The sequence below is a fragment of the Bos indicus x Bos taurus genome, chromosome 10, assembly GCF_003369695.1.
Source record: "Bos indicus x Bos taurus breed Angus x Brahman F1 hybrid chromosome 10, Bos_hybrid_MaternalHap_v2.0, whole genome shotgun sequence".
Lineage (NCBI taxonomy): Eukaryota > Metazoa > Chordata > Mammalia > Artiodactyla > Bovidae > Bos > Bos indicus x Bos taurus.
In genome coordinates this window covers 81,871,868-81,893,508 of record NC_040085.1, presented here as the reverse complement: position 1 = coordinate 81,893,508, position 21,641 = coordinate 81,871,868, and the positions used below count along the sequence as shown (strand labels likewise).

Here is a 21,641-nt window from a genome sequence, read left to right as displayed (position 1 = left end):
GCAAGGCCTTTTGGCTTTACTTCTGGAGCATATTCTGAATCCATCCCCTCCGAGAGCCCCCTGGTTGAGCTCACGCTGTGATTCTGTCCCAGTCACCACGCCTCCCTCTTCCCCTCCCGTCCTCCTCGGATGCAGGAGTCACGGAGTGGGTCTGAGCCTCCCAGCTGTCCCTCATCATTCCCACGCTCACATCCTTCGTGATACGCCGTGCGTTGAATGAAACCCAGGCTCTGTGGGTGTCATAGCTCCAACAGCCCGACGTGAGGGGCTGCCCGCCACCTCAACGACCTCTCTCCCTTCCATTCTCCTCCCCTGTTCCCTGTACTTCAGCCACACTGTAGCCCCAAGTTCCTCAAACAGCCTTTCTTCCTGGAAAGCTATATAGCACGGCTGTTTCTTCTTTTATATTCAGTTTTCAACAAAGAGCCGCCTTCCCTGGGCGGTTTCCTCTCCCCTCCCCATCTAGATGAGCACTCGGTCCCCACTGCTAGGAGTCCTCTCTGCTTCTATTCATTTCCCCAGGAGAGAACGTTTAGTTTGTTTTTCCCCCCTTTTATAACACTTTTGTTATAATGAACCTCCTCGGACAGCTCTCTCTGTATGCACGAGACCTTCTCTGAGACACCTATAGAGGTGAACTGCGTCATAGAATATATACATTTCCAATATATTACTGCTGCTGCTGCTAAGTCGCTTCAGTTGTGTCCGACTCTTCGCGACCCCATGGACTGCAGCTCACCAGGCTCCTCTGTCCATGGGATTTTCCAGGCAAGAGTACTGGAGTGGGTTGCCATTGCCTTCTCCGTAATATATGTTACTAAATGTAGTCAAATTGTTCTCCAAAGTGCCTTTATCTAGCAGACTTGTGAGTGTCCCTATTTTTTGTTCCTTTTCACCGCAATTGATATTCTCTGATGGGAAACTGTTACAGCTCTGCTAGATGACAAAGGAGATCTATTTGTGGTTTTCTTTTGGATGTTTTTAATTACTGAAGAGTGCGGACACTTGGTTTTCTTTGGTCACTGTCCATATGCTTTGGCCAGTTGTTGTTTTATTTTTTTTACTGGGAGTATTTATCACTGCCTAATTGAGCTAGAGAAATTTTCGTCAGTATTCTGAACAGTAATCTTGTATATTTTACAAATGTTCTACATTTCTACTCCCTAACGAGTGCGTGTCTTCTATCACTGCCCCATGATTTCTTTTATCATCTGAAAGTTTTCACTTCACTGTTGCCAAATGTATGACTCGTTTTTGCTGCAGTTTCTGCCCACTGTTTCGTTACAGTGTGTGCCCATTTCTGTTTAATAATCTTTAGCCTCCCTGAGGTCATCTCTCTGTATTATTTCTCATAGAAACGAGTTACTTTTATGTTATTCTAATCTAATTATTTTGAAGTTTTTTTACTTCCCACATTCAGATGTTTGCTCCCTTCAAAATGAATTTGGGGTATCGTTTACATTGCTTTTTATAATCACAACTGTCAATAACAATAAAGAAACAGGAGACGAGCTCTGACAAGCCATCCTACCCTACGTCCCTCCCTTTTCTGGGCCCCTCCCTTCGCAGCAGGACTCACCTAGCATCTGCCCCAGGTACTCGCCTGCCTTGTCACAGAATTTGTTGTGACTGAGATCCAGTGATTTAATTCTGTAATTGTTCTAGAGAAAGAAACAGGGCAGAGAGAGGTGATTTTTGTCTTCTCTGTCTTCTCTGCAAATGCCTCACTTGGAACACTGCGATGGGGGCCCGCGTATGCCGAAAATTAAGTAGGCTAGGGTTCTTAGACGGAGGACCGTTCATTTCCTGTAGAACTGTTGATGACTGCTAGGAGAATTTAGCACCATCCAAACAGTCCTACCAATTGCTGAGGCTTTTGATAGGACTGGAGTCTGAACACTCAGCAGCTCCCTACACCAGGCAAGTGGTCTCACTCCTTCCTGACGCTCAGAGCCACCCATGTCCCAGCAGCATCGCTCACGGGGCTGGCCGCACCCGCACCCCTGCCTTCTTACCGACAAGGCTTGACAGAACAGCTCTGCAGATTCTTCCTTGAAGTTATTCCCTGCAGCGAAGGGGGTGCATTAGCAACGTTCTTCAGACTAAGGCTCCCTAACCCTCCATATCTTAGTCCTGCTAGTGTCTTGCCTTTGGAACAATCGGACACAGAAAAGGTGGCAAGCCCAGCAAGGACGGACTGTATAGCATGTGGAACTCTTCTCAGTGTTACGTGGCAGCCTGGATGCGCGGTGGGTTTGCGCAAATGCTTAAAGCAGTGTTTGGGCACAGAGGCACACGCGGGGAGAAAGGCAGCTCATTACCATCTCTTTAGTGCTCCTTCCCTTCTCTCTCTGCCGTGACTGTGCAGGGAGTTTCAGGAGTTGGTACACCATGCCCTGAGCCTCCACTGATAGCATCAACCCCTGGCCTTGTGCCTAAACTCTGTGATGTTCTAAAAATGCTAATTCAAGTCTAAGCAGCAGAGGTGGGCCTGGAGAGATGAATGAGTCACTTACCATGCGTGCAAAATCGAAGAGGTGCCAAAAATCTCAGCAATTGCGATGAATAAGATCTTAATAGTTTAAAATGCAAATCAATGTAAAAACATCTATGATGAACCAGAGTTTAAATAAAAGCAGGATCTGACCCTGTACTTCATTCCAATCTGTCCCTGTGGGATTTTGTGGTTTATTTAAAGTGTTGATATTTTTCTTCACCCATGGATTTATCTTTGTATTAATTTTGGCTTTTAAAAATGTTGCTTTAAAATGTTATTTACTTGGTTACTGAGTTTTTTGTTGCCCCTTAAGTTCTGCGGCTGAGGCGAGTGCCTTCCTTGTCTTATCCTAGCCCTGGCCCTGCTAAGGAATCCATTGATAAAACACTGGTGATTTGCGGGGAATAGATGACACAAATTCTTATCCCCAAATTTCTCCTTGAAAGTTTAATAAACCGTATGTCTCTAGCACTGAGAAAGCACTTGGCACGTAGCAGGTGCTCAGTTAATCCTGAATGAATGAATGAATGAATGAATCCATTGAAACACAAATACTTCCTTGGTTGTTTCTGGCACCAGTACAATGAAATGAGATGAGAATCTAGTCAGTGTAGAAACTTATGTGATCTGTTACTCAAATTGTTGTATTTATACTATTTGTTACCTGTCCTGCATCGGCTGTAAGAAATTATTTGGAAGATAGATGAAAAATACAGATTCTTAGCCTTTCCCCCTAAAGATTCTGACTTAGCAGCCTGGGATAGGACTGGGAAGTTCGTGTTTTTGCAAATAACATTCTGGATTAATGTTATATTAGAGGTCTTAGCCAATACAACCAAAAAACTCTCCAGGAGCCATAAATACTGGAAAGAAGAGACAAAAACTTCCATTGTTTGCAGACATTATCACCTACATAAATAATCCAAGAATATTAACAAAATGTCAGAACTAGTAAGATAATTCAATAAAATGATTGACAATAGGCTCAATGTACAAAAATTAATAGCTCTCATGCTGCTGCTGCTAAGTCACTTCAGTTGTATCCAACTCTGTGTGACCCTATAGATGGCAGCCCACCAGGCTTCCCCCGTCCCTAGGATTCTCCAGGCAAGAGTACTGGAGTGGGTTGCCATTTCCTTCAATGCATGAAAGTGAAAAGTGAAAGGGAAGTCCCTCAGTCGTGTCCGACTCTTAGCAACCCCATGGACTGTATAGCCCACCAGGCTCCTCCGTTCATGGGATTTTCCAGGCAAGAGTACTGGAGTGGGGTGCCATTGCCTTCTCTGATACCAGGAATAAAGTAATTAGAAAAAGTGGTAGAAAAAACATTCTATTCTCAAGAATGAAATGATAAAGACCTAGACATAAAGCTAATATGAAATATGCATGACTAATAATGAAATAAAACTATAACAATTTATTGAAGAACATAAAAAAACCTGATGAAACCAAGTTCTTAAATGAAGCTATTCAATATTTTGAATATGTCCGTTCTTTCCTGAATTAACCTAGAATATTAAATATAACTCCAACCAAAATTCCAATAAGTTTTTTTAATAGAACTTGACAAAATGATTTAAAAATTCACCTGGAGGAGAAACTGTCCAGGAATAGCCAAGATTACTTTGAAAAAGATCAAACTTTGTCCACTCAAATATTAAACACATTATTGTTGTTGTTTAGTCACTAAGTCATGTATGACTCTTTTGCAATCCCATGGACTGCAGCCTGCCAGGTTCTGTCAGTGGGATTTCCAAGGTTGGAATACTGGAGTGGGTTGCTGTTTCCTTCTCCAGGGTATTTTCTCAACCCAGGGATCAGAACCTGTGTCTCCTGCATTGCAGGTAGATTCTTGCACTGCAGAGCCGCTGGGGAAGCTCAAACATATTAAAATATCTAATATAAGCATATAAGTATAAAACTAATATATTGAATGTTACATACTTGATATATTTTATAAATTTCAACTAATTATAACATATTATAATTTTAATATTTTAAACAAATACTAAAACAGTACAATGTTGACATAGAAATAGCTAAATGAAATGGGATAGAGATTCTAGAAAGGAATCTATATTTATATGGCAATTTAACATATGATGGACTTCTCTGGTGGCTCAGACGGTAAGGAATCCACCCGTAACGCAGGAGATCCAGGATCGATCTCTGAGCCGGGAAGCTCCCCTGGAGAAGGGAATGGCAGCCCACTCTAGTATTCTTGCCTGGAGAATTCCATGGTCACAGGAGCATGGTGGGTTACAGTCCATGGGGTCGCAAAGAGTCACACATAACTGACTAACACACACTTTAATATATGTTAAAATGGCATTCAAGTTAGTCAGTAAAGGATAAGTTATTCAATTAATGAAGCTGGGCACTTGGCTATGAATTTTAGCCAGGTGAAAATAACACATAGGATTTCTACCTAATGCCATGAACAAAAATAAATTCCAGATATATTAAAGATCTATGTGGGAAAAATTACAAAAATATTTGAAGAAAATAAAATAAAATACTTTAAAATCTGAAGTAGGAAACAGTTTTTAAGCAAGACTACAAAAATCAAAACCGTAAAAGAAAAGACTGATGAACTTGACAACAGTAAATATACAAACTTTTATATAAGAAAGCGCCAGGCGTGAGTGCTAAGTCGCTTCTGTGGAGTCTGAGTCTTTGCTGCCCAGGGACTGCAGCCCACCAGGCTCCTCTGTCCATGGAATTCTCCAGGCAAAAATACTGGAGGGGGTTGCCATTTCCTTCTCCAGGGGGTCTTCCCCACTCTGGGACTGAACCTGTGTCTCTTGAGTCTCCTGTATTGGCAGGCAGTTTCTTAACCACTAGTACCATGTGGGAAGCCCTTCATAGGCTCACCTGAAAGCTGAAGACTGAAAAGCGAGGAGGTGTTATTCTGGAGGAACTCGGAGAGGATTCTGGCCCCCTCCAAGCCGAGATCATTGTCGGAAACATTCTAAAAGGCAAGAGAACACTTCTGTACATAAAAATCCCACCAAAGGGCCCTGGTTAACAAATGATGGGGGGTGGGGGCTTACTTGAGGCCTGTCCTAAGGGCATAAGGTTGGGGTAGAGAGAGCAGGTGTTAGGTCGAAGGACTGGAAGGGTTAGGGAGATTAAAAAGAGGAGGAGGAGGAGAAAGAGGAGGACGAGGAGAAGAAAGAGGTAGAGGAGGAGGAGAGGACCCCTGGTTTTTCTGATGTTTCATGGCGAGGCCCTAGGCTGGTCTCAATTCTCTGAAGCTGACCTCAAAGACTCCCCCCACCCTCCCCAGTTTCGCCCTGGTATTTTAGATAAGCACATTGCATTTTTTTTTTTTGGAAACCCAAGATAACTATTTGGAGGGTTTAGTATGAAACAATTGATAAACAAATTAAGAGTAAGCAATTATTGTAATTCCCTTCACTGGTTCCTGAAGCATGAATTACTGTGCTCGGAAGAAACTGGGGTATAAATGGACACAGTCCATTCAGGCGAATGGGAGGGACTTTACATAACTTTGCCATTATGATCTTGGTCGTTTTTCCCCCTTCTTTTTCCAAGTTTTAAAACTGTAGTAAAATAGACGTACACACGTTTGCCATCCTAACCATTTTGAAGGGTACAGCTCAGTGGGCTGAAGTACACTCATGTTGGTGTCCAACCATCGCCAATCATCTATCTCTGGACGCATTGTATTTTATGAAATTATCTCGTGACTTTATTTTCTTTAAGAAAGTTCACGTTAAGGCAACTCTAAAGAAGTTTGTCCATTTAGGGACTTGTGAGGTCAGATGGAAATAGGTTCTCAGGGTTTCCTATGCCCATGGGGAACCTGGTCAGCCTCTTAGGTGTGGAACTTCCTCTGAGAAGTCACTTCTAGTGGGGAGGAGCCCCCAGATTGAGAGCAGAAAGCCTGGAGGCTGGGCTCGGGTAGGGGTCTCTGGCTTGTCTCGAGTGGATTCTGAGGCCCTGAGTGTGGAGGTAGGAACAGGCAGGACCGGGCACAGCACCATCTCCTGAAGGTAGTAGTTTTCCTGCAGCATCTCCACCAGGCTCAGGATACCCTCCTCCGTGATGCAGTTGTCCGCCAGCTCCAGCGTGAGGACGGTCGTGTTGGACTTCAGCCACCACAAGGGGAGGGGGAGAGAGAGAAAGATGGATGGTGACAGAGTCAGTTCCCTGCCGTTGCCCAGGACCCATCAGCCCTCTTGAACATCCTGGCTGTGTCAGAGGGTATGGAGGTGCGGGCTAGCAGTCCTGGAGTGGAGGAGTGGCTAGCAACAGGGGAATAAGGCAGGGCTACTGCCATCCCCATGAGTTTTGTTTCGTGGTTGTTGCTTCTTCACTAAGTCATGTCCGACTCTTTGAGACCCCTGGTGGACCGCAGCCTGCCAGGCTCCTCTGTCCACGGGATTTCCCAGGCAAGAGTACTGGAGTGGGTTGCCATTTCCCTACTCCAGGGGATCTTCTCAACCCAGGGATTGAACCCGTGTCTCCTGCATTGGCAGGTGGTTCTTCACCACTGACCCACCAGGGAAGTTTTGCTAGGACATGCTTCTTCTGGGCATCTCCTTTCCCAACAAGGGATTCCCAGAGGGGATTTAGAAGGGGGACATGACAACAGAGTCCTGCAAAGGGGAAGGCACAAGGATGAGGGGAACAGATTTTAACCATTTAGCCTTGAGGAGAGAGGCCTGTGACCTACTCCAGGATTAAGGAGAAAGTGATACGTTTCAGTTCAGTTCAGTCGCTCAGTCCTGTCCGACTCTTTGTGACCCCATGGACCGTAGCTCGCAGGGCCTCTCTGATACATTTAAGAACGGTATTCAAGCCTAACGCATCTCCTGTGCCATCTTGCTCAGAGGCGTCTCTTCTAGTTTAGGCTTAAGGTTTATCTGGACTCTCTGACAGTCAGGATGTTGCCTCAAGGCTGTTTGGAGGGAACTGGAGCTTAAATACTTTCCTAATTAATTTTTATGGGAGTATAATTGCTTTACAATGTTGTGTTAGTGCGTGCTGTACAGCAAAGTGAGTCAGCAATACCCCCTCTTTTTTGGAGTTCCTTCCCATGCAGGTCACTATAGAGCATTCAGTAGACCCCCTGTGCAATAGCGTATGGTCTCATTAGCTATCTATTTTACACATGGTATCAATAGTGTATGTATTGCAATGCCAATCTCCCAATTCTTGCCCGCCCTTCTCCTTTGGTACTGATACGTATTAGAACCTAAATCTTAAATCAATATCTACATGCAAGCTAGTCTGCATTTCCATAGGGAACAAGGCAAGTGGAAATGACTAGCATTGCAGCAAGAGGGACTGGGGTTAGCTCTAACCACAACTTCTGTCCTTCCCTTCCCCACCTCGTTCCCTGTGCAGAAAGGCAGAGAGAACAGATTAATCTTTGGATCTGAGCACTTTCGAAGCCCACAAAGCCACGAGAGAAGTAGAATGTGGTAGGAGCTCTCGTCTCAAGCAAAGGGGGAGTGTCACAGAGCGAATTACAGCCACGCAGGGAGGTCCTCCGGGGCCTTCAGGAAGTGTCCTCTGGCCTCAGCTCTCTGCGGGGAGGGGGTGGTGGTGGCAAAGCTCAGGGGCCCTCCCAGTCTAGGCGTCATTTAGCAGAAACTGGGACTGAAGGGCCACTTTCAGAGTCGTCCTGGGGGCCAGCACAGCGTGTGGTGCGGCGGGTGGGCCCGATCGCCAAGTCCATCCACATTCATTTCACAAGGACGAGTATCTATTTGTCACCCTCTGTGCCAGCTGCCCAGGAAACAGGGATAAACAGAAACCATCCCTCCTCTGCAGGGGGTCCACAGCCCACTAAGTCCAGGGGCATGGAGATCGGCGGAGGAGGGATAGATCCCAGGAAGTATGAAAATGACCCCTCCTATCGGGGCGCTCTTCATCTCAGCCAGGGGAGAACATGACATGTGAGAAGTTCAACTGTACCAGAGATATCAGTAATAATTAAACGTTCAGTCCATGGGAATGTCACAATGATTAATTGTCAAAGGGGTGATACAGAGAATCAGAGAAGAAAAACTCCCCCTAAACAGAAACTGCTGTTCCTGAGAGCCAAGCGGCCCAAGTCCTGAGTGGATTTCATTATATTCTATTTTTTTTTCCCCATGAAGCTCATGAGGTAATGGTGCATTCCTAACACTTCATTAATCAGTCTTTCAACGCTCCATAAATTTCAAGATGGCTTTGTTCTTTCTCTGCTCTTCCCTCCCTTCCCTCCTCCTTCTGAGGGTCACGTTCAGTGACTTCTTAACGAGCACGCACTAAGTGTAAATGCTGTTATAGATTCAAAAATGAGTGTTTTTTTTTAAATCAAACTTTTTCTTTACTGTCCTAAGTGAACCAACAGCGTTATACTGACATACACCTGCTACATTGTCTGTTTTCCTGAGATGGAGTCAGTTGTGCGTACGGAACGCTATATAGTAAGTTCAAGGTCAAGTCCTTGCTCACTCATGCCGGGCTGAGTGAGAACATTATTCCTGTGGGAAAACAGGATTCACTCTGCAGTGTGATCTTGAAGAATTACACCTAATGTTGCCAAAGGCAGACATAGAATGGAATGGCTCAGTAGTGAACTCATTTATCGCAAAGGATAATGGAGATGGAGGTCTCGGAATGGAGACCTGGCTGATATTTTGTCTTGTGTTTTCGCACTAGCATTTGGGCCCTTGCCCAGATCAGTTGCTTTTCCAGTGTCCACAGCCTTGTGCCTTTGCTTCCTGGATATGAAAGAACACAGACTTTCAAGGTCTGGGTCTCTAGTAACCTCTTTCTTAGGAGCTAATGGGCATCCATGCCTATTGGGGAAATAGCTGATAGTGATGCAGAGTCTGGGCTTCCAGGTGGTTCAGTGGTAAACAATTGGCCTGCCCTGCAGGAAATGAAGGTTTGATCCCTGGATTGGGAAGATCCCCTGGAGAAGGAAATGGAACCCACTCCTGTATTCTTGCTAGAAAATTCCATGGACAGAGGAGCCTGGCAGGCTGCAGTCCATGGGGTCATAAATGAGTTGGAGATGACTAAGCAGCTAAACAATACCATGCAGAGCCTAGGGCAAGGTGGGCAAGGAGGTGGCAACTCAGGTCCCACAGTAGGGCTCTCTGACTCTTGGGCCCACCACCCTGTCAGGCCCCAACTCTGCCAGGCTTCATGTGCCCGCACTGGCATGCTCACCACCAGGGCTATAGCAATAGCCTTGGTTCCGTTGGGGCCCAGCCCATGGTGGTTGAGGTTTATGTAGGACTCCTCCATGTTCCGGATGAAGTAGGAGACGGGCACTACGCCCACCAGTTTGCAGGCCTCCAGGTACAGCTCCTTTTGTCCAGTGGTGAAAAATTTCTCGGTATCTGCAAAAAAAGAAAAAAAAAAGATGCCAGAGGAAGAAGCGGAGTTTCTCTTCTTCCTTTGCCTTATCTTCCTGCTGACCCAGACCACATTTGATTCTGACTGGTGTCCTCTCTGCCTGAGGGTCTGATCCTATGCGTGTATGTTCCTCCAACTGGAAGGTCAGCCCGTGGTGGGAGACTCTGACTCCAGAAAACCCCGTGGGGACGTTTCCCTTTGGTAAGAGAGAAGGTCCCTGGTTTTAGATTCCAAACTACCTGGAAGAAACGATGTGCTTCACTCCCATCTTCCCAGGTTGACTGCGAAAGGGTGTGTAAGGGTGACCTTAAGGATGTGTGAGCCCGTCTGTGCCCACCTGGGGACACCTTTGAAAGGCCAGCCAGACAAAAAGCTGGTGGTTTGTTGACAGTTGAGGGAGTTTCCACTGCAGTTTTAGTTTCACTGTACTCAGTCGTGTCCGACTCTTCTGTGACCCCATGGGCTGTAGCCCACCAAGGTCCTCTGTCCATGGAATTTTCCAGGCAAGAACACTGGAGTGGGTTGCCATTTCCTCCTCCAGGGGATCGTCCCGACCCAGGGATCAAACCTGCATCTCTGTGTCTCCTGTATCGGCAGGTGGATTCTTTACCACTAGTGCCACCTGGAAAGCCTTTAGTTTCATTGCCACTGTTAAAATGTGAGCCACAAAGATTTATGAAAGATTTAGAGAACTCCCAACTAGGAAAAGCCCAAGTAGGATGCAGTGGGCTTCTGTATGTGCAAGAATGAAAAGACTCCCAAATCCATTGGAAACAAATACACTTGGGGGCTGGGGGCTCAGTTCCTTGGACTTTAGACTAGCCTGGCTAGTGGGCAGCAGGCGGTGGGGATGCCCCACGACCCTGTCCTCATTGAACAAGCTCCACTGATGCAGAGCTTCCCAGGGTCAGCTGGGGTCTAAGCCAGCATCTGTTTTCCCTTCACATCCCTGGGCCTTTGGCCAACCCACCCTAAACATTTCTAAGACGGACAACGAAAGCTTTGTTGGTGGAAAGACAAAGTCTTTGCAAGCAAGTTGATTTTATAGGCACAGCTACAAATTGGCCTTCTTTTCCAGATGATTGTAGACCAGGGGGTTTTTCGAGCTTCAGCACTATGGACATTTTGAGTTGGATCATTCTCTTCTGTGAGGGACTGTTACGTGCAATGTAAAATATTGAGCAGGATGCTTTTCTTCATATATTTCTTTTTGGCTATGCCATGCAACTTGCGGGATCTTTCCCAACCAGGGATCGAACCCTGGTCAGGGAGCGTGGAGTCTTAACCACTGGACCACCAGGGAAATCCCTGAGCACGATTCTTGGTCTCCACCCGTGAGATTCAAGTAGCATCTGCCCCCTCACCCCACCTCCAGTTTGCCAAGTGGCCCTTGGGGTGCAAAATAGCCTGGTGTACAGAAAGAGCAGAAGTAACATCCGTCTTCTCTCGCTTCTGTTGCCTCTCCACCAGCTTGCTATTCCTGCCCAGGCTCCTGTCTCGGGCCATCATGGGAGACTTCCTGCACCATCCTCAGTATCTCAGCACCGCTGCTGGGGCGCTAGAAACTGGAGGAGCTGAGCCCTGAGTTTCCATCCAACACAGAACTGTGGGGCCCAGATTCAGTCCTTAGAGGTTCCTGTTTGCCCAAACAGGATAGGTAACCCCCAGCTTTGTCCTTGGAACTCACTCTGTTTGCAGTCCGCTGACCACTTCTAGCTGTATTCACTTTAGTTATATTTTCGAGGCCGTTTGCAACAGTCTTATCACTTGCCGGCCATGGGTGTGGGGAGGGGGAAAGAGATAGAAGCCGGAAACTGGGATACAACCTCCATTGTTTCTATCTGACACCCCTCTGACCTTGTAAAATTGGGTGTTGCAATCAGCGTCAGCAGCAACCTTGAAGTGGTAAAGAAGTTAGAAAAGGGACAGCAGGATTCCCGGGGGGTGGCAGGAGGAGGTCTGTGTCGAGGGTGAGGTTGCAGGTTGACTATGAGGGGGAGGTGACCGCGCAGGGGAGCCACACAGCTGAATTCAGCAGAACAGCCTCGCCCATGTGTCTGCAGCCACTGATCACACTGCACCCCCCCAGCTCCAGAACACAGGAGAGGAAGGGGTTCAGTCTGGGGAGTCTAAGGCCAGTGCATCAGGCGGGGCCAGCATTGCTCTGGCTCTGCTTCCTGTGTCCTTTTTTCGCACCTCCTTCCTTGAGGGGACCGGAAGGGAGGAAAGGGTGGAGGTGACGTTTGCAATAACCCTCAGCCAGAGCCCCCTCCCCTTGCCCAGACACGCTTGGATTTGTTGAAGGAAAATATGGGGCCCTCGACCGGGGGTAACAAGAACTCTCCTGTGAGAAGAGGAAAGTCGCCAGCATGCCAGATGGGCCCCAAATCCTCCAGGGGCCCCTGGGATATGGCATACGGAGGGCAGATGGACCAGGTGGGGTGAACATGGAGTCAGCAGACGCTGGCAGACTTCTCGGCCACTTGCACAGTCTTTCTAAACCTCAGTTTCCTCCCCTATAAAAGGCAGGTAAATAATGTCTACCTCCTGGAACTGGTACAAAGGTGGTATAGAGGCCACTTGTGGAAACATTCAGAAAACCGGAAGCCCCTGCCCTTTTATTGGTCCAGCTTTCGACAAGCTGATGCAATGGGCATGGGGTAGCGGCGACCGCCACCCCCAGGCCGGTCTCGAGGAGGGTGAGGGATAACACGGAGCACAGCCACATTCCCTCCACAGCATGTCCCTCCAGGCAGACCCTGGGTCGACAGCAGGGACCGATTTCTGCAGCTTCTGAGCAGGCAGGCGAGCCACTCCTCGCCCCTCAAAGGCCTACACTCACCTTCGATCTCAAGATCTGTCTCTGAGCTCTCCCGGGCTGGTTTCTCTTTCTCAACGGCCACGGGGGCTTCAGCCTCACAGTAGAGTGTTTCGTTACTGCTCTGCAGTGCAGACACACTGTCGCTCTCATCTGGAAGAAAAACTCAGCTCCTTAGTTCTGGAAACAAAAGCCATCAACCGGCCTTTCCCATGGAGGCCGGAACTGGCGTTCCTGCCCCTCTGTTTCACTAGTCAACGACCTGGGTCTTGGCTGCAGCCACTGACCCCAGCCTTATATGGCTCAAGTGTGCCCTCAGCCCTCTTGGGGGGCCCTCACCCTATGAGCCCTCCCTTCGCTGACACCGGGCAGCCTCCTGTGCTAACTGCCCTCCGTGTTTCCAGGAGGCTTGCCCCTGTCCCAGCCCCTGGGTTGGGCCAGCCTTGGATGTCGACTACTTGCTTCCTCTTTTCCTTCTTTGTGGCTTGGGTGGGGTTCAGGGTCTGCTCTACTCGTTCAGAGAAAGGACATGTACGGATGCAGAGGCTTCCTCATTGGCAGGCACAGAGGGCAAGGGGCAGGGCAGGTGCCTTGGGTCAAATGTAAAATAAAATGGAACAGAAGCAGTCTCAGGGAACCAGAGGGCTAACTTGATTCCTAAGGATTTGACCTAAAGCTTCTCTTCCTTCCAATCCAAATTTATGACCATGCAGAAGGAAGAGCTTGCCACTCTCCCTGGGTTGAGGGGTTGAGACTAATTGCTATGATTAAATACATGAGTCCTGGGATTTCCTCACACCAGGCCCCTGCACTTGCTAGATGGGACTTTTCTGTCACTGGGCCTCTGATCTGGAACCAGTCCTGGGCTCCTTCCTACAAGCCACACACAAAGGTAGGGCTAGTCATGCCATGTCAGCAGGATGCAAAGGTCTAGGGAAGCCAGGTTGCACCACCAGGTGCCCTGTCAGAACTCAACCAATCTACTCTTTTAGGTGGGCTGAGCATTAGGGGTCGCAAGTTTTGGCCAGCCAGGTTCTAAGAGAGTAGGGTTCCAAATAAGCTCAATGGAGATCTGGGTCTTTCTCAGCCCATGTCCACAGACCCAAGCTCCAACATTTATTTCCCAGTCTGTAAGTCAAGGTCTGTGTGACAAGGGGTAGAAATATTAATAGCAGTGGTCTGACACTTAGAAGACATACAGCGGCTTGGCCATCAAACATAGCCATCGAAAAGTGATGGTGTCCTAATTTCTTCATTACACAATGTTGGAATTCCATCCAACCAGTGGAATGTTGCTAACTGTTGAACTGGCTATCCAGAAAAAAAGAAAATCCTGATTTGTTAGCCAATGTAGTGATGTAAATATTCCCAACATGGCAGATTCCCAACTACCAACATGATATTAACCAGCTCACAGAATGAAAATTAAAGTCATCCAGAGCTGGTATGAGCTAGTTCTAGCCCAGCATTGCATGAAACTCTCTCGCTCCCTGTTTGGCCAGCCCTGCAGTCATCACACATTATCCCAAATCTATAGGGTCCCAGGAGAAGAGGGAAGAGGGCTTCTGGGTCTGCACGGTCACTAGGCATTACACTTGAGGCAGCCGGAAGGGCCTGAGTGGTGAGACATGGGACGAATTTTCACCTTTTGTCTCAGGCTCAAGAGGTTCGTCATTGTCCATGGTGCCAGGGCCCTCTCGGGGGCTGCTGCCAGCTTCTTGCCACCCTTCTTCTGCTTCCCTAAGAAGCTACCGGTCCATCCAGCTCTGTCTCAAAATTTATGTACTCTGCCCTCACCCAGACAGATCTTAGGCAGGGATCGTAGTTATCGTTCCATCCCAGCAAGCCCTGGGGAGAGTGGGGTTTGGTGGGATGTGCCTGGATTTGACCCCAACTCTGTCTGGGAGAGGGAGCTACTTCCTAGGATCATCAGGGAGAGAGATATAGCTCTATTCCTGGGAGCCCTGTTGAAAGGATGCCCACCACCTGCAACTTTATGACTTAGGACCCACTTTCATTTCATCTTCAGCATTCCATGACCTCATGCAGTCATTGTGATCCATGTGGGTAGACCTGGTAACAGCGAGCCTCCCACCTCTTGGTGACCCTGGCAGTCATCTTTTATGTCCACTGGGGCCAAGCCCAGGCTTGGTTGTAAGTGTGCAGGTGTGGGGAGGTGCCTCTCAGTGGAGTTGTATTTCCCTCTGAGTCAGGACCAAACCCAAGCCCCTTAAAAAAGTGACCGTGAAGAGCCACGGCCATGTTCTTCTCTCAAGGTGGTTGTGCTTCAGGTACGAAATATTTCAGTGATGGGTGAGGTCAGTTTTCTTCTTCTCAGTTCTTCTTGCTTTTTTCTTTCCCCCTTGGGAGAGTATCCTCAACCTTGGAGCAGAAGATCAAAAGCAAAGCACGACAAACATATGTTCTATCACTACAATTGGGTGCAGCCAAAGCACTGTTCAAACTGCTGGGCTGCCTAACTTGAAACCATTCAACCATCATTCCCATGCCTGGCTGTTTTCACATGCCTTGGAGTTGAAGCTCACTTGCGTTTTACTGTCAAGAGAATCTGGAGGCGTGTTTGTTCCTTCTTGATAAACTATCAGCACATCAACGGGCAGGTCAGTGACTGGAGGGCTTGGGGATGTGAGAATCCCTCTTTGCCACTCAGAAGAATGATGAAGATCTGGGGATGCATGTAGGGAAAACATAGTTAGAACCTTGAATCAAAAGAAATATGTAAATCTGAGACATGACTCATTCCTCCAGGCATTCATTCTGAAAATTTATGGAGCATCTGTTACATACAAGGCACTAAGATAAGCACCACAGTGGGGAGGGGAATGCAGACATGATTAAGACTTGGGTCTTCCAGCGCGTGTATAATACAAGATAGAAATCAACAGGGCCTCTCCTAGGTTGTGAGGGTCCTGGGCAAATACTTTTGGCAGAGCTTCTGTTCAAATAAACAACTTGAGTCATCCTAAATCAGCATGACAACATTTCTAGCGGTCCAATCTCCTGTGGTTCTGTGAAAGAAACTGAACAGGCCAGAAGAAATGGGCACCTCCTAGGATAACTTGGTAGGCATGAGTCCAGAAGACCCTAGGGATATGTGGTCAACCCCCATACTGGAGCAGAGGATAAGAAAGTGAGGTATTTCTCTCTTAAAAGAGAAAAATGGTGACCAGAAAGTACTTAGATCCTGGTCTAAGTTCTGGGTGCTCTGCCTGAACGGTGCCATGTGGTCTAAGGTACCACAGGTGAATTAGAAAATTTGAAGGAAGGCATCTCAAATAGCAACTGAACAGAGACACCACTTATCTGACTCTAAAGGTAGTACTGGCAATTGATAAAGGTTGTGCTGGGGGGCATCATGGCCTCACAAAGAGTGATGCTGGAATGGGGTCAGAGGTTTACAAGTGGATTCAGGGGTTTTGCCTAATATATGTATACAGATAGATGGATATGAATATAGACATGTGTTATGCCGAGATTATTATACGTACATATATTTTCTAACTTTACGCACTGGAAGGGACCAGAAGCAGAGACAGCTTAGCAGTGACGAGCATGCCAGTGCCCAGATCTAGGTTTCTATTTTCCTCGGAAAGGTGGGTAATTTCTGTGGTGCCAGCAAAGAAGGAAGGGATCAAAAACAAAAGTAAAAAAAAAGGGGCATGTAGAAAGCGCACAGGAGCCAACCTGAACGAGCTCCCATAGCCAGAATTGGAATTTGAAGAGCAAAATAAATGATAGTATTGTGCTGTGACCCAAAGGATAAAATAAACATCTACAAGCCCATATTATTCATGGGCTCTGAGCAAACAGAGGGGAGGGAAAGGGCACTGGGTGAGTCAAGTTGTCATTCAAAGCAGCTGTATCATTTTGAATTCCCACAAGGAATATATGAGCATCAGTTGCTTCAAATTTGCACCAATACTTGATATTGCCAGTTTTGCTTTTGAGTGTCATTCTAAGAAGTGTGTAGTGGTATTTCACGGTGGTTTTCATTTGCATTTCCTTAATGACTAATGACGTGGAGCATCCTTTCATATGTTTATTGGCCATTCCTTTATCTTCTTGCTATTTGTTCAGATCTTTCGCCCATTTAAGATTGGACTGTTTAATTTTTCATTGAGTGTCAATGTGTTCTAGATATAAGTGCTTTGTCAGAAACGCGATTTGCAAATATTTTTTCTCTCAGTCTGTGGTTTAGTTTCTTACTCTTAACAGTGTCTTTCACAGAGTATACAAATTTTAATTTTGATGAAGTCAAATCGTATCAAAATTATCAATTTTTTTCTTTTATGGATCATGCTTTCAGTGTCATATCTAAACTCTCTACCTATCTCAAGTTCAAGTAGATTTTTTCCTGTTTCCTGTTATTAGTTTTATAGTTTTAGCTTTTACATTTAGGCCTATGATTCATTAATTTTTTTATCATGATAAAATATACTAACATAAAATTTGCCATTTTAACACTTTTAAGTGTACAATCCAGTGACATTAATTTTACTTACAATGTTTCATAACCATCACCACTATCCATTTCCAGAACTTTTTCTATGATCCATTTTGAGTTAATCTTTAGATAAGGTGTGAAGTATACAATATACATATAAATGCATGCGGATGTTACATGTCCCAGCACTATTTGTTGAAAAGCCTGTTCTTTTTCCATTTATTGGAGAATTTTTTTTAACCAAAAAAACCCTGTTTATTTTGTATTGGCGTATCAGTTCAGTTCAGTTCAGTCACTCAGTTGTGTCCAACTTTTTTCGACTCCATGAATAGCAGCATGCCAGGCCTCCCTGTCCATCACCAACTCCTGAAGTTCACTCAGACTCACGTCCATCAAGTCAGTGATGCCATCCAGCCATCTCATCCTCTGCCATCCCCTTCTCCTCCTGCCCCCAATCCCTCCCAGCATCAGAGTCTTTTCCAATGAGTCAACTCTTCGCATGAGGTGGCCAAAGTACTGGAGTTTCAGCTTTAGCATCATTCCTTCCAAAGAACACCCAGGGCTGATCTCCTTTAAAATGGACTGGTTGGATCTCTTTGCAGTCCAAGGGACTCTCAAGAGTCTTCTCCAACACCACAGTCCAAAAGCATCAATTCTTCAGCGCTCAGCTTTCTTCACAGTCCAACTCTCACATCCATACGTAACTACTGGAAAAACCATAGCCTTGACTAGATGGACCTTTGTTGGCAAAGTAATGTCTCTGCTTTTCAATATGCTATCTAGGTTGGTCATACTTTTCTTCCAAGGAGTAAGCATCTTTTAATTTCATGGCTGCAGTCACCATCTGCAGTGATTTTGGAGCCCAAAAAGATAAAGTCTGACACTGTTTCCACTGTTTCCCCATCTATTTCCCATGAAGTGATGGGACCGGATGCCATGGTCTTCGTTTGCTGAATGTTGAGCTATAAGCCAACTTTTTCACTCTCCTCTTTCACATTCATCAAGAGGCTTTTTAGTTCCTCTTCACTTTCTGCCATAAGGGTGGTGTCATCTGCATATCTGAGGTTATTGATACTTCTCCCGGCAATCTTGATTCCAGCTTGTTCTTCTTCCAGCCCAGTGTTTCTCATGGTGTACTCTGCATATAAGTTAAATAAGCAAGGTGACAATATACAGCCTTGACTTACTCCTTTTCCTATTTGGAACCAGTCTGTTGTTCCATGTCCAGTTCTAACTGTTGCTTCCTGACCTGCATACAGGTTTCTCAAGAGGCAGGTCAGGTGGTCTGGTATTTCCATCTCTTTCAGAATTTTCTACAGTTTATTGTGATCCACACAGTCAAAGGCTTTGGCATAGTCAATAAAGCAGAAATAGATGTTTTTCTGGAACTCTCTTGCTTTTTCCATGATCCAGCGGATGTTGGCAATTTGATCTCTGGTTCCTCTGCCTTTTCTAAAACCAGCTTGCACATCAGGAAGTTCACAGTTCACATGTTGCTGAAGCCTGGCTTGGAGAATTTTGAGCATTACTTTACTAGTGTGTGAGATGAGTGCAATTGTGCGGTAGTTTGAGCATTCTTTGGCATTGCCTTTCTTTGGGATTGGAATGAAAACGGACCTTTTCCAGTCCTGTGGCCACTGCTGAGTTTTCCAAATTTTCTGGCATATTGAGTGCAGCACTTTCACAGTATCATCTTTCAGGATTTGGAATAGATCAACTGGAATTCTATCACCTCCACTAGCTTTGTTCGTAGTGATGCTTTCTAAGGCCCACTTGACTTCACATTCCAGGATGTCTGGCTCTAGGTCAGTGATCACACCATCATGATTATCTGGGTCATGAAGATCTTTTTTGTACAGTTCTTCTGCGTATTCCTGCCACCTCTTCTTAATATCTTCTGCTTCTGTTAGGTCCATACCATTTCTGTCCTTTATTGAGCCCATCTTTGCATGAAATCTTCCCTTGGTATCTCTAATTTTCTTGAAGAGATCTCTAGTCTTTCCCATTTTGTTGTTTTCCTCTTTATTTGCATTGGTCGCTGAGGAAGGCTTTCTTATCTCTCCTTGCTGTTCTTTGGAACTCTGCATTCAGATGCTTATATCTTTCCTTTTCTCCTTTGCTTTTCACTTCTCTTCTTTTCATAGCTATTTGTAAGGCCTCTTCAGCCATTTTGCTTTTTTGCATTTCTTTTCCATGGGGACGGTCTTGATCCCTGTCTCCTGTATAATGTCACGAACCTCATTTCATAGTTCATCAGGCACTCTATCTATCAGATCTAGTCCCTTAAATCTATTTCTCACTTCCACTGTATAATCATAAGGGATTTGATTTAGGTCATACCCTGAATGGTCTAGTGGTTTTCCCCACTTTCTTCAATTTAAGTCTGAATTTGGCAATAAGGAGTTTATGATCTGAGCCACAGTCAGCTCCTGGTCCTGTTTTTGTTGACTGTATAGATCTTCTCCATCTTTGGCTGCAAAGAATATAATCAATCTGATTTCGGTGTTGACCATCTGGTGATGTCCATGTGTAGAGTCTTCTCTTGTGTTATTGGAAGAGGGTGTTTGCTATGACCAGTGCATTTTCTTGGCAAAACTCTATTAGTCTTTGCCCTGCTTCATTCCGTATTCCAAGGCCAAATTTGCCTGTTACTCCAGGTGTTTCTTGACTTCCTACTTTTGCATTCCAGTCCCCTATAATGAAAAGGACATCTTTTTTGGGTGTTAGTTCTAAAAGGTCTTGTAGGTCTTTATAGAACCGTTCAACTTCAGCTTCTTCAGCATTACTGGTATTGGCGTATAGCCAGTTAATAATGTGATGGTTTCAGATGGACAGCAAAGGGACTCAGTCATGCATATACATGTATCCATTTTCCCCCAAGCTCCCTCCCATCTAGGATTCCACTGAGCAGAGTTCCATGTGCTATACAGTAGGTCCTTGTTGGTTATCCATTTTAAATATAGCCATGTGTACATGTCCACCCCAAACTCCCTAACTATTCCTCCCCTCAATCCTTTCCAACCCCGGCAAGGATTCATTATCTTTACACCACTGTCAAAAATCAATTGACAAACCAAAACCACATAATCAGCATCTAACCAGAATGTACTTTAAGCTACTAGTTTGTGAGATAAGCCGCTATGGTGCTGGGAGGTGGGTCTAAGGCACTCAGTGGGTAGGCAGTAAACTGGCTCTACAGTCAATCCACAGAGTGGGGCAAGAGAGACAGTCTTTGGGGAGAGGGAACTGTGATTTTGATCGAAAACGAGTCAACAAGAAAGCCACCCAGAGCAAGGTATGGCCAAATACTAAGGGAAGGACTATTCTCTTCTTTATTGCCAATATTCATGTTACGATCTATTCGTTAGTGGGGATCATGGCGGAGGGACCCTTTACTATCCTATAACCATTTATACCACCCTTATAAATACTGGTAATGTTCTACGGTCCTTATATGTGTTTCAATTTTTCACTCAGTTGTGTCCGACTCTTTGTGACCCCCTGAACTACACAGTCCATGGAATTCTCCAGGCCAGAATACTGGAGTGGGTAGCCTTTCCCTTCTCCAGGGGATCTTCCCAACCCAGGGATTGAACCCAGGTCTCCCGCATTGCAGGCGGATTCTTTACCAGCTGAGCTATGAGGGAAGTCCCCTTACATGTACAAACACATTCAAATTCTCTAACAGCTATTATAAGGTGCTATTTTTATTCCCATTTTATAGATGAGGAAACAGCACAGAGAGGTTAAGTTACTGGCTCAAGGTCACACAGCTAGAGCTGGGATATAAGTGAATTCAGTCTGGCTGCTGCCTCTCTACACTGACCCTCTTGCTGTTCCTTGAACAAGACAAGGTTGTCCCCCACTCAAGGCAGCTGCTGTTCATGGTTCAGAGGAGGGTCTGTGCTCAGGTTATGTATTTCAAGAGTTGGCAAATTAAAGTCTGAGGACCCAGTCTGGTCCATTGCTTGTTTTTGTAATAAAGTTCTGTTGAATACAGCTGTGATCACTTATTTAGGTATTTCTGTGCCTGTTTTCATGCTACAATGGTGAAGTCAAGCAGTTACTACAGAAATCCACGGCCGGCAAAACCAAAAACATTTTCTATCTGGTCCTTTAGGAAAAAGTTTGCTGTTGTGTTTGATGACCGTTAGTATGGGATAACTACCGAAGGTCCTAATATTCCGTAGGAAGGAGTGGAGAGCCAAGGATCAAGGATAGCAGGCAGAAATCATGTAAGGAGGCGGGAGGAGGAAGCAGAAGCACAGAAAGAAACAGAGCCTTCATTATTAGGTGTAATAATATCCAGTTTTATGTAAGGGCTGGTTTTCTTTAAATGGCAACTGCAAATCAAATTGGATTTCAAGTATGTGGGAGACTCTGAAAGAAAGGCACTTTCAGAGTTATTTTTTAAAGCAAATAAACTTTTGCAAAATACATAGAAGTTCCCCATTATGTGTCTACTTCTGCAAGTT

General features: G+C 45.7%; 2 protein-coding genes across 3 annotated transcripts in view; one reads left to right on the top strand and one right to left on the bottom strand.

The window, feature by feature from the left end:
* Positions 1-14,383, bottom strand: part of LRRC74A (leucine rich repeat containing 74A) — a 39,502-nt gene extending 25,119 nt beyond the window's left edge. Inside the window, exons 1-7 of the mRNA XM_027552884.1 lie at positions 14,347-14,383; positions 12,726-12,854; positions 9,695-9,867; positions 6,505-6,612; positions 5,372-5,468; positions 2,016-2,065; positions 1,580-1,661 (exon numbers count right to left, since the gene is read on the bottom strand). Coding sequence (XP_027408685.1) covers positions 1,580-1,661; positions 2,016-2,065; positions 5,372-5,468; positions 6,505-6,612; positions 9,695-9,867; positions 12,726-12,854; positions 14,347-14,383 — 676 coding nt within the window. The remainder of the gene's footprint in view (positions 1-1,579; positions 1,662-2,015; positions 2,066-5,371; positions 5,469-6,504; positions 6,613-9,694; positions 9,868-12,725; positions 12,855-14,346) is intronic.
* ANGEL1 (angel homolog 1) overlaps positions 1-21,641 on the top strand; it is a 67,739-nt gene that overhangs the window by 16,330 nt on the left and 29,768 nt on the right. The window lies entirely within an intron of this gene.